The 13,457-nt window shown below is 38.8% G+C and overlaps 1 protein-coding gene across 8 annotated transcripts in view; it reads left to right on the forward strand.

Moving 5' to 3' along the window:
• ARID1B (AT-rich interaction domain 1B) overlaps positions 1 to 13,457 on the forward strand; it is a 494,636-nt gene that overhangs the window by 418,786 nt on the left and 62,393 nt on the right. For all 8 annotated transcript variants that reach the window (XM_070733771.1, XM_070733773.1, XM_070733775.1 and 5 more), the window contains one exon: positions 12,973 to 13,118. In XM_070733771.1, coding sequence (XP_070589872.1) covers positions 12,973 to 13,118 — 146 coding nt within the window. The remainder of the gene's footprint in view (positions 1 to 12,972; positions 13,119 to 13,457) is intronic.

Genomic DNA, 13,457 nt, shown 5'->3' on the forward strand with positions numbered 1-13,457 from the left:
GGGTAATTATGAAGGACTGTTGGCTAGACTAAAAAGTGAGAAGAAAATTCTCAGAGGAAAGCAAACCACTTATGTAATGCTGCCAAGAAAATATTTGGCAGGCATCAACCTTGATTTGAGGGATTTTGTACTTTTTAGTGGCTATAGTAGTAAAGGAATTTGGAGCTAACTGTTGTCTCTGCAGTGTAATTTATTTTATTATGTTTAAAATAATCTGAGTTGGCTGACTGTAATATATTTATTATCTGCTCTGGGGTTTTTTAAAATGTAGTCCAAGATACAAATATAATTAAATTTAGAAAATACAGAGTTAAAGCCTTGTTATGATAATTGCTTATCTTCTAAGAAATTTTCTTCCATGTATTGATGCATCATTTTTATTGTGTTTTTACTGCCCTCATATTCAGCAGCCAACCTGAAGTTATTCTAAAAACCTCAGTACTTAAAATGCCGGTATGGAAAATCATGTTGTCTTTAGAACTTAGCCCTGATTCTGAGCCCAGTTACAAAACAGATTAATCATCTGACAGAATGGTGGGTATAATAGTAGGACTATCTAAACAATTTAGGACGTCCAAAATTATCTAAAACAAATTTAATCTCACAAATACAGAAATACAATTCCCTTTCTACTCCTATTCCTTAGGAGCCAACAAGGAGATCCTATTGAGACTTGCAGGTGGCGAAGAAAAATTCCAATCCATTGGCAGAGGAACAGAAATTGAAGCAAGGTAGCATTAGATCCAAAACTCAGAAAAAATAGAATTGTGTCTTGCTTCTGACCAAAAAACAATGGTTTGGAAAATACACTAGAGCCTTGATTATCCGACATAAACGGGCGGGCTGATGGTCGGATAGCTGAAATGTCGGATAATCCAGACTCTACTGTATGTGGCCTTGACCTGACTTAAAATCAAGGCAGGAGAAAAATAAATAAAAATAATTAGGCCCCGGCTCCTGCAAACTACTAAAAGCCAGCGGGTATTCCGTCCATCCCTCGCACGCTCTTTCCTTCCCTCCTCTGCTTGCCCAAGCCACTGCCGTTGCCAGCACAAATATTTCCTGCCGTCGGGGTCCCTGCTGCCCTCCGCTTTGCTCCTCCCAGCTTGCCCGCCCGCCCACCAGGGCATTGCAGCAACCTGCGCCTCCCCTGCCCTGGCTCCACTCAGCGTAACCTTCCTGCCTGGAAGATGAGATGAGATTAACATGTTTCCAAGCTTTCCTCTCCTCTCTTCATTACACCCCCCCCCGCCCCGCTTCTGATTAGCTGAAGAAGAAAATTGCATTTCTTCCCTGTCACGGCTGCCACGTTCGGGGGTGCAGAAATGCCTACACCCACGCCCCCAACCAGCCATGACGTTGGATGATCCGGAATGTCAGATATCCGAAGGACGGATAACCGAGACTCTATTGTACCTTGAGTTTTAAGCAGAACTATGAATAACTTGGAAACTGAAGTCAGCCTTCTTTATGAGATGCATCTCTCAATATGCTAAACTGGAGCCTTTTAAACAAAACAATTCTGTAAATGCTGTTTGATTATAAATTGTGAATGAATTCCTCCAGAATGGGCTGTAATTCTCATAATAATTTACTAGAAATAAGCCTCAGTGAACACAACGGGATGAGCTTGAAATAAGCAAATATTGATTTCCATTACATAGACCATTAATATCAATAGAACACGTCCCATAGGTTTCAGTCATAACATTAACCAAAATGAAATTTCTTTTTTTAAAGTTCTGTGGGGAGGAAAACATTAAACGGTTATGCAAACACTATTGACCAATATCTGTTCCATTAAAATAAATGCCACTGATTAAAACAACTAAAATTGTTACACACACACACCTTAGTTTCTTGCCTCCATCACCAGATGATTTGGAATCAAGCCAACTACCCTATATAAATTCAGTGTCATTCTCTGAATAGCAAGTATATTTTTAGAGTGTATTACTATTGATTCTGGGTAGCATATTATCCAGAATCAATAGTATTATCCGTATCATCTCTGCTGGCAGGCTGGGGGCTGCTGAGCATCGGTATTCTGCCCTGGCCATATATATATGAGTGTAAATGGAATGAATGTGAGGGGCTGCTTTTTAATAATTGGGGTTTTAGCCTAATTTTAGATTGTTTTAACTTTGGGTTACTCACATGTCCTTTTTTGTATTGTTCCCATTTTGTAAGCTGCTCTGAGTCCAAGGAGAAGGGCGGCATAGAAATTCAATTAATTAATTAATAATATTCCCTTTTCCCTTATATTATTATTATTATTTATTAGATTTGTATGCCGCCCCTCTCCGAAGACTCGGGGCGGCTCACAACAGTAATAAAAACAATATATAGTAGTGGAACAAATCTAATATTAAAAAACATATAAAACCCTATCATTATTTAAAAAACCAAACGGCTCATTCATACCAAACAAAAAACAAAGTATAAAAAAGCCTGGGGGAAAGGTATCTCAACTCCCCCATGTCTGGTGGTATAAGTGAGTCTTGAGTAGTTTACGAAAGACAGGGAGGGTGGGGGCAGTTCTAATCTCCGAGGGGAGTTGGTTCCAGAGGGCCAGGGCCGCCACAGAGAAGGCTCTTCCCCTGGGGCCCGCCAAACGACATTGTTTAGTCGACGGGACCCGGAGAAGGCCAACTCGGTGGAACCTTATCAGTTGCTGGGATTCGTGCGGTAGCAGGCGGTTCCAGAGGTACTCTGGTCCAATGCATATAGAGCATCCGCGCATGCACACAAATAACACCCCACACACATCATACCTCCACTGTTCACTTCTTGCTATAGAAGCTAATAGCTAGAACATTTTGGCTACTTGGCAGTAGGTTAGGAGAAGCTGCTGTGCACTAGTTTCTTATTATGATAAAAGCATTTTACTGAGTCCTTCATGCACAGTCACTAAGCAACCTGCTTCAGGTTAATTCTGTTTACAGTGCTATCAAAAATAACTCTGGCTTAAATGAGGCAGTCATTAGTATTTCACAACACAATAGTGTTATCTATACTTCACACCCACTGCCAGGCAAACAAGGGATATTTGCAGTAATATAGCTATGATCACTTGAAAGTCTAGCGGGATCCAAAGTGCACAAATAGTTTTGTGTTGTCAGGATGTGTACATTGAGGAATTATATATATGCCATAGAATATATAGAGGAATCTAAAGGGCTATTGATGTCATATTCATATAAGCCTCCAAGTGTTCCTTTATCCACAAACTTTCTCTTTCTCTAATTAAAGGAATTGATAAGCAAAAAAACAGCTTTGGCTTTTGCCTCAAAAGCTAAAGCCAAGACACAGAGTATTATTGAAAAAGGTATTACAGTTTTTCACTGAGTTAGCTAACTATCTTCCCAAACATCTGAACACTTCTAGAGCGTGTCATCTGGTGACAATCCAGATTTTTGTAGTCCAGATCTGGCAACTCTCATTTTGACTTACATTAAGATAGGTTTTCCTATATTTCATAAGAAACTCTGACTGAGAGTTTCAATTTGTGCATGTATTTGTTCTATTATCTGGACCGGGACTCACTGCTCACAGTCACTCATGCCCTCATCACCTCAAGGTTCGACTACTGTAACGCTCTCTACATGGGGCTACCTTTGAAAAGTGTTCGGAAACTTCAGATCATGCAGAATGCAGCTGCGAGAGCAATCATGGGCTTCCCAAGATATGCCCATGTTACACCAACACTCCGCAGTCTGCATTGGTTGCCGATCAATTTCCGGTCACAATTCAAAGTGTTGGTTATGACCTATAAAGCCCTTCATGGCATCGGACCAGAATATCTCCAGGACCGCCTTCTGCCGCACGAATCCCAGCGACCGGTTAGGTCCCACAGAGTTGGCCTTCTCCGGGTCCCATCGCCTAAGCAATGTCATTTGGTGGGACCCAGGAGAAGAGCCTTCTCTGTGGCGGCCCCGACACTCTGGAACCAGCTCCCCCCAGATATCAGAGTTGCCCCCACCCTCCTTGCCTTTCGCAAGCTCCTTAAAACCCACCTCTGTCATCAGGCATGGGGGAATTGAAATTTCACTTCCCCCTAGGCCAGTGATGGCGAACCTATGACACGCGTGTCAGCACTGACACGCGTAGCCACTTTCAGTGACACGCGGCTGAAGGAAGAAAAGCCACGCTGGCACCTCTCCTCGCAGCCCTGGCATTTCACTTGGACGGGCACCAACTGGCTGAAGAGGCTCTCCACGCCATCTTGCGCTTTGAGTTTGGCACCCTGCTCCCGCGGGGGGGGGAGAGCAGGGGAGTGGGGGAGAGCCAGGAAAGAGCAAGAGCCGGAAGGGCGGGGAAGGAGCAAGCAAAGCGCCGTCCAGTGGGAGGCGGGGCGGGGTAGGGGTGAATGGGAGAGGAGGAGGAGGAGGAGAAAGGGGGAGGAGCCACGGCAGTGACACCTATAGATAAGATGGCGGTGCATGCCGTTGAGGTGGCGTCTCTTCCTCAGCCGGGGCGATGCGCCTGTTTCGTGGAGAGGAAGAAGCGCTTTTGCAAGGTGGTCCCGGCCATAGGCAGGCGCTTCTGTGCTGAGCACAGTGCTGAAGAGGTAGCAGGAGGGGGGAGAGCTAGGCAAACTCACAGGGATCTCCACCGTTTCTTGTAGGCTGCGAGCGCGCGCGCACCCCAAAATACCCCCCCTGCGTGCCCTTTTCCATGGGCGCGCAATCCCCATCCCCCTGCCAGCCCGTGGGGGGGGCAGGGGGGTGAAGCGCCGGCAGTAGAAGGCGCTGCCCCCGCCCGCCCGATCCGCTCCCTCTCCTCCTCTTCCGTCGAAAGAAACGCGCGGAAGCTGCCCTGCTTGAGCCTCGCGTTGCTGCACCCCACTTCATCCTGCTTGTCATCCTCCGTTGTGTTTTGGGGGGGGAGCAGCGGGAAAGCCCTGTGCCGGCCAGGAAAGCCGGGTTTGCTTTCCGTGAAAGCAGCGCGCCTTTTAAACACGCTGCTTTCCTGCACCTCTTTCCTGGGGGGGGGGGTTTGGCATCAGCGCCACCCCTCTACGACGGGCTGCTCGCTTGGATTCCCAACACGCCTTTCTCGGGGCTTCTGGCATGGGAGAAGACCCTGCCTGAGCCTCCCACTCGCCCGTTCTCTGCGGTCTCCGGGCTTCCGGCAAGGCGGCGCCGTCCATCGGTGGGATTGCCGCCCGGGCGCAAAGTTGTCTCCAAGCACGCATCCTGAGCGGAGCGCTGCGCTCCGCCGCTTAGGCTTTCGACCCTGTCGCTTAGGTTTTTGCTGCTCGTGGAGGGGAAGGCGCCGATGCCAAAAGCCTCAGCGACGTTTGGCTGCGGGGGGGGGGCGGGGAGGAGAAAATCCTCCCCCCCTCCAGGAGCAGCAAAAGCCTAAGCGGCGGGGCGCGCTGTTTGCCTTTCGGCTCCGTCGCTGAGGCTTTTGCTGCTCGTGGAGGGGGGGTTGGCGGTGCCGATGCCAAATGCTTTCCCTCCGCAGGGGGGGGGTGCAGGGCTGGCGCAGGCCGCCCCAGGAGACAAAGAGGGAATGACAGAAAGGGAGGGAAAGAAAGAAAAAGTGAGAGATAGAAAGGATAGAGAGAAAGAGGGAATGAGAGAAAGGAAAGAGAGAGAGAAAGGGAGGGAGAGAAGGAAAGAGTGAGAGATAGAAAGGATAGAGAGAAAGAGGGAATGAGAGAAAGGAAAGAGACAGAAAGGGAGGGAGAGAAGGAAAGAGTGAGAGATAGAAAGGATAGAGAGAAAGAGGGAATGAGAGAAAGAGGAAATGAAGGAGAAAGGGAAAGAAAGTGAGTGATAGAAAGGATAGAAAGAGGGAGGGAGAGAAAGGAAAGAGATGAGAGAGGAAGGAGGAGAGAGAAAGAGAGAGAGGAGGGGTTGCAAATTATGGATGTCAGAACTCGCGCATGCGTAATAGCGTGCGCCCACACTTTTTTAAAAAATTATTTATTTAGAGATTTATGCCGCTCAGACACTATACTTTTCCGCCCACACCGGAAAAAAATTGGAGGGAACACTGTCGCCAACATTTCATATATGAAGAATGCACACCCGCCGAGAGAGAGAGAGAAACAAGCATGCACACAAGTGTGCACACATGCTTTGTGAAAAAATACACTGGTAAAAAAAAATAAAGGGAACACTCAAAAAATATATCCTAAATCTGAATGAATGACATATTCTCATTGAATACTTTGTTCTGTACAAAGTTGAATGTGCTGACAACATGTGAAATTGATTGTCAATCAGTGTTGCTTCCTAGGTGGGCAGTTTGATTTCACAGAAGTTTAATTTACTTGGAGTTATATTGTGTTGTTTAAGTGTTCCCTTTATTTTTTTGAGCAGTATTTTTGAGTTTCTGGTTCATCCCATTCCACCTCGTATTTCCCATCCTAGTGTAATCGAGTGTCAGAAACTATCGTGATTATGAATGTCATTAGGTAGTCCTCGAATTGCAATTACAATTAAGCCCCAAATTTAGGTCGCTGTGAAATTTAGGTCGCAGTTGAAACCAACTGACAGATTAACAAAGAAGTCACTAAGCAGGTAAGTTAAATAATTATACATATTTGTTGTTTAAAGTATAAATATCACAAAATTATGGGTTTTTTTCTTAAGGTGACACACCACCCGAGTTATGCTCGGTTTTTTGGCGAATTTTGACACACCAAGCTCAAAAGGTTGCCCATCACTGCCCTAGGCTTATAGAATTTATACATGGTATGCTTGTATGTATAAGTGGTTCTTTAAATTGGGGGTTTTTAGATTATTTTTAATATTAGATTTGTTTTCATTGTCTTTTCATTGTTGTTAGCAGCCCCGAGTCTTTGGAGAGGGGCGGCATACAAATCTAATAAATAAATAAAATTATTTATATTAGTGGTAATTTAGCCTTGGAAATTTTATCAAATTGTTGCTTTCTGAGGCAATAACATTAACAAAATGACATAAGCATATTCTTTCCATTCTCCATTCTTTCCTTCTTTCCTTCCTCTCTCACACACATAAACTTGCAACCTCTTGTACTCTACAAGTTGCTAATAGTCTGAATTTAGAAAAATCATACTGTGCCAGGGAAGAAAAGCTGCAACCAAATTATATGTATGAAAGACTGTAAGAAAATCCCAGCAGGAAAATATATTTTCAGATCTCACCTCTGAATTACTCTCATTATAATAACACATTTGATGTCAGGGTATGACAGATTAGAAGCTTTTTATTGCTAGACGTAGCTCAACCCAGATTTAAATGAAGTACATCTGGTTATTGTACAGGTCACTGTGTTTAAATAACAACCTTCAAATCATTCTTTGACATTTGAAAGGAAAGAGAAATATTGTCATATGGCAGATACGGCATAGATAAAGCATAGGGCAGTTTGGTCAGTATGTTTGTGTGTGTTTCCAGCAGGCATTTTCATGGTTGTTCATCAAGTAGCTAGGCTTATTGATTGCCACTATGTTACAAAATATCCCTGCTTAAAACTTTTAACTCCAATTATTGTTTTAAAACGTTGCAGTCCCGGGGGTCAACTTGGTAACTTCCAAGAAGTTTGAAGATCGGTTAAGTCAACATTGCTCATACTAAATAAGCAATGTTGATCTCTTGCAATTTAATTCTGACCTTCTGAGATTTCCTTAGTTTTGTCTGCACCTTATTTTATACAGTTGCTCCCCAAAAATGGCTAAATCTCCATTCATCTTTGCCTGTTTTTAATATGTAGATTAGTAACCATCTCAGAGTTCATAAACTTATTACATACAATATTATGCATAAATGTATATACTTTTTAAAAAAATGTTTGTGTTTGAGAAAATGTTAATTAAAAAGAACATGTAATAGAAGGCTTCATGTACATGCATAAGCATATTAAGGTGTAATTTCCTCACTTCAGCAGGTTTGACTGGGAGAAACTGTTCCCCATTTTGGGTTGCCTCTATTACTGATTGTCTTCAGAGGGATTTTCAACACCTAGATAGAGTTTCTCCACACCAACGTGAATTTTAGTTGTGCAGGGATGAAATTCATTTACTAAAATATGAGACAGGAAATGAAGTAGAAATAAGTATTAATGATCAGATATAAAAATGTTCTGAGCATAATATTAAAACAGCTTTTTCTCTCTCCTTTAGTTTTAATAATCTTGAAAAGTTTTGTTATAGTAAAAGATTTCATATAAAGTGACAGTGGTATCTCATTGTTGAGTTTAGAACATGCCTCTAAGTTTACAGAAGTTGTTTTAAATAGACATGAATTAAAACAGTACAATTCAGGCATAGTTCCAAAGGTGTCCCTGACACAATTATTTCAGACACCCTCAGCATTTGAAGTAGAAAGAAGATCACAATTTATTTACAGGACTAGCTTTGACGCTATCTGAGCTAAAGTTAAAATTTTGATTTAGCTGCTAAAAATACTGTAACTATCTTAAATGTAACCAGGGCATTATTTTACACCTTTCCCAATACTGTCTATGGTACATTGAATTTGTTCCACTGTTGACGTTTTTCATCCATAAATGCCACAACAGTTTTGGAAATTGGTTTAAACACTTCAAACACTCATACCATAATGGAGTTTAGGTTGCAGGGGAAAAGCTAAAAATGTGTTAGAGCAGGTCAAATAGTCCTTCAGTGAAAATAGTACTGGCAGGAGCATATTTTCTTCCTTCCTTCATTTCTTTCTTTAGTAACTACAAATGATTGTATGATTTTAAGGATATATAAATATATTTAATAAATGTTGTGCAAGCTATTAGTGTTTAGTGCCCAAAGGTTAATCAGAATAAATCTTACAATTTCAGTTTAGTTCTTAATGGGCTCTACTTGACAATGCAAAATGAATGTAGAACTACTGTATTTGTCATATTCAGTTATCATTCTACTTAAGGACCAAATGCCATGGAATCAGAATAAAAATATAAAATTTCTCTGAATTATTAATTATGAAAGTTGTCTTCTAAAGCTTTATCCCCCTGAAATGTTCATATACGTTAAAAATGTATGTAAAGATACACTGGCTATATGAGAAACATAGGCATAATTTTATATACAAGGTGCACAAAAATGCATCAATTATTTTTAATATATCTGACTGGTTGGAAATAATTGAATACAAAATTATTTGGAACAGGTGTAGAGGTCATATATTCAATTAGATCTAGTCACATCCAGTTAATTGAAACAGTACAACCACTACTGCTTAATAGCGATAAAGACACATCTTGAAGCCTTTAGTCATAGGGAATCAGCCATTGTTATAGTCAGATTGTCCAGTAATTTTTAAATCAAGATTTCTCCCTAATTCTCAGCTTTTTATGTATTAATCTAGTAATGGTCTTAGCTTCAACAGATGTTTGAGGCATTTTACACATGGTAGCTTAATAAACTTGTAGGCCACTAACATATTTCCTTTGTGTCTTTTATTTTGTCATATGGAAATACAGTGTCGTTTTAACTAGATATGTTAAGATTACTCCATTTTCTTATTAATACTCTAAAATATTTATCGTGGCATTGCAATCTCAGATTCATGGTCTTTCCTTTTCTTTGTAATAATGATTCAGGTTTCTGTTCCTCCTTTACCTCTACCTTTACGAATACCAGGAGATCATGCATGAGGATAATAATGAAAATAAAATATGTTAGATTTATATCCTGACACTTACAGATACACACACTTACCCTCTCCCATTATTCCAAAGCAGATTGCATAATGCTGTCTCTCCCACCACCACCCCCGGTAAACCAGTGGAGTAGGTAATCCTGGGAGAGAATGACTAAGTTCATTCATGTATCCAGTGAGCTCCAGTAAGCAAATTTCCCTGAAAAACAGGAACAATCTCCATTGGCATCCATCCCCCCAAAAATCCTTTTTTAATTGTTATACAAATTGTTAATTTGTATAAGTAGCTACTGCTTCCCAAATCTGGATCTTAAGATAGTCACATCTATATAAACACATGTATTAGTATTTTCTCCCAATAATTATGATATAGATTTGTCATTGTAACTCTGTTTAAGAAATTTAAAACTGAGATGTAGATGTCGAAGAGTGTTATTTCCTTGATTTAATTGTATCAGTGAATAAACAATTGTTTGCTTCAGGATAGTAAGTAATAATCAAATATACTTATGATAAGCATATTGATTAAAACCAAATTTTGATGATGCATTAAAATGAACAAGTGGTTTTGTTTGTTACTTGGATTGTTTTTGTATCTACCAAAGTGTCTCATGTGCAGTTATGTAACATTTTGGTGTTGGTGCTTTTCCTCTTTTTTTTCTTTTTTAGTTTATTGTCAGATTCTATAAGGCAAAAGTCTTGGCAAATTTAAGATTTGTGGCCAACTCCCAGAATTCTTCCGCCAGCTATTATTTTTACTTAAAATAGTTATGCTTGGAGTTTAGTTTCTTTCACACCGAAAAAATAAACCAACCACAAAGTATTTACTTTTGGCAGCATCTTAGTAGCATTGTTCAGGCCTGATAGACAACTCAAAAATTGAATTGTCTTAAAGCCTAAAAATAATTTCAAAATTTATTCGAATATTGTAATACTTTCATTTGTCAATTCCTTTTAATGTTTTATGTACATTATAGAAATGTATAAATTTGCTCATTATTCATCCTTTTAGCTAATAATGATAAGTATTAGTAATAGTATTATTATTAACAAATTAATACATTAAAATACAATTTTTTTTTATCTTACTTGTCTACATGGAAAGCCAGAGAGAAACTCTAAAAAGTTGTCAAATAGAGTTAATTGCATTAATATATATATATATATGCTCCTCTAAAAGATGCAATCTCATTTCTTTTACAGACCTACATTCATATTATACATCCAAAGCACTGTGATCTCAGAAAGATTATTTACGAAGTAGTACCAAGCACAAAGGAAACAGTCAAATGTAAAAGTCCTGTTGTAAACCATAATGTGTTATTTTGTTTAATTGATAGATCAATGGCTTACAGTCATCTGAATATAAAGGAGAAACAGGCAGTAAATGTTAATGAGATACTGCTAGTTCAGAATACACCTGCATATGTGTGTGTGTCTATGCATTCTGTTTCCCGTTTTCCATAATTTCTGTTACTAATACATAAGTATTAGGAAAATAGAGGGAAAATAGAGATTATAGTATCCTATGTAATAGCTTTGATCATATTTTTAGAATACCTTTAAAAGTTATTGGCAATATGTATACACACAATATTTTATTTCAGAGAAATCTTCCTACGTTTTTGCAAATGCTTCTGCTCCAATTTTTTTTCTTGAGAGGTAGAGAGGAAGAGACGTGTATGGCTGTGCATTTTAAGTATTTTTCTCTATAACATCAAAACTTGCACCAGGGGAATAACATTGTATGTCAGTTGTCTCCTTCATATCTGAAGAAATCCTTTTCTTCTTTACAGAAATAGAGGACAAAACCAACTTGGAAAAAACATTAATTATACCAAATGTTCCATACTTGTTTCAGTAAAGTGATTTAAAAATCTATTGACTAGTCACTTTTTCCCACAGCATATTAAAAGGGTTGAAACTAATAAGATATTAGTTAATAAATAAAAATATTCTTTTCCATATTCCTTCAGCTCCCTTGATCTGTATTTTCTTTGATCCTTCTGTTGCAACGAAAATCCAAATACAGCTTCTGGATTTCATAAAAGCATTTGAAGGTTAAACATAACTCCCGTCAATAATACTAGGTTACTAGCTAATGAACTGTCTAACACATCATATTCACCTAAGAGAAACTTTCCTTGATCCTAAAAAAAATGCAGAATATAGAAAAATACAGAAAACATATAAATTCACACTTTGCATTGCCACCAGTATTTTTTATTAATAAATATATATATATATATAAACCACAATAAACCATGATTGGCTAAGTCATAAATTACACTTATTAACTCCAATGATTTACTGGTATTTTAAAAAATCCCTTTAAACTATAAGCAGACAAACCATGCTGTGGCTTTCTTCAATTTGTATTTTCCATCCCAGTGGGGGGGAAAGGCATTTGTCTTAAGCATTTATATTTTTTTAAATGGTGAATTTAAGCTTTCTTATAGACAAAAATAACTTGACAAGGACTTATTTATTTATTTTATTATTTATTTATTTATTGGATTTATATCCCCCCCCCCCTTATATTGATGTCAATAATCAGAGGACTGTTATATTAGTGATTGTTGCTGTGTCTGGTGAATATTTCTGACAAGCAAATATTATATATGCTGTATAATATAATATCCTTTATATTAGAGATTTCATTCATTAACAGATTTGTGAGTATATACTTTTACTACACTCAGTTAAAGAAAAACAGAGTTTTGAAAATTTTGCTTGAAAGCTCTTCTGATTCTTTATAAACTAGCTTTCCACAGAAATATCAGCAATCCATTAATAGCTATATAGTATTAGTGGTTACAATAGTTACAATTATAGAAAATGCTTTAAAACAAGATGAATGTCCATTTCTTAATTGCGTATCTAAGTACAGTTTCAATCCATTTATGTATTTTCGTTTTGTTTTGAGAGGGTTGCTTTATTTTTTATTTAGTATGCTATGCAAAATACAATCAAAAGCTTTTAGCTAACATATCTTGAGTTATTTTTTTTAACTTCAATAGTGAACACTCTATTCTCTCTTATGCACGATCATCACTATGTATTGGCCATGTCCAATCTCAAATTCTTTACATAATATTAGGATTTATCCATTTTAAATTAACAGATATATTACATTTATTTTGCTTAGGGATCTGCATGATATATGACTTTTTTAGAATGGGCTTTAGAATATGTTCATTACTAATCCAATAGTGAGTTCCTGGCACAGGCAAAAACTAACTGGCTGCATCTTCTACAGGTGTCTGTAAAACATGAATTTTGTAACTAACTGAGATGTATTGTGCGGTGAGAAATTTAATAAGAGCTTGTGTGCATGTATGTGTCATTTCTCTTCCTTCAGGCAAAGCAGTTTTCCTGTCATCAATCAAAGTGGCATTATGGGATCCAGCTCTCCATATACCCAACCAATGAACAGCAACTCAAGTCTGTTGAACCCTCAAGCTCCTCCTTACAGCATGGCACCTAACATGGTGAACAGTTCCACAGGTAATGACTGGTAAAATTTCAAGGAGTAGCAGGCTGCTTTTTCAAAGGTAGAAACCTTTAAAGGGTTTCTCTTTGACGGCAGTACAATTGCATATGCATGTCTCAAAATCCTGCTGTAGGAATCTGAAAATTCCCAATCACTTGGTCAACTCTTAGATATATTTCCGCCATATCTCTTGCTTTGTTTCTTGAAAACACCGGGTTTGCACATTTGACAGCTGGCAGGTCTAGAAGAAATTTTTTTGCTTACAATGTAGCAGGCATCTTGAAACCAGGACTCCTATAGTTAAACAATATTTTTGACTAAAATAACTGAGAGTGTTTCATAATAGGTCTCTT

The sequence above is a fragment of the Erythrolamprus reginae genome, chromosome 1 (assembly GCF_031021105.1).
Source record: "Erythrolamprus reginae isolate rEryReg1 chromosome 1, rEryReg1.hap1, whole genome shotgun sequence".
NCBI classification, from domain to species: Eukaryota; Metazoa; Chordata; class Lepidosauria; order Squamata; family Dipsadidae; genus Erythrolamprus; species Erythrolamprus reginae.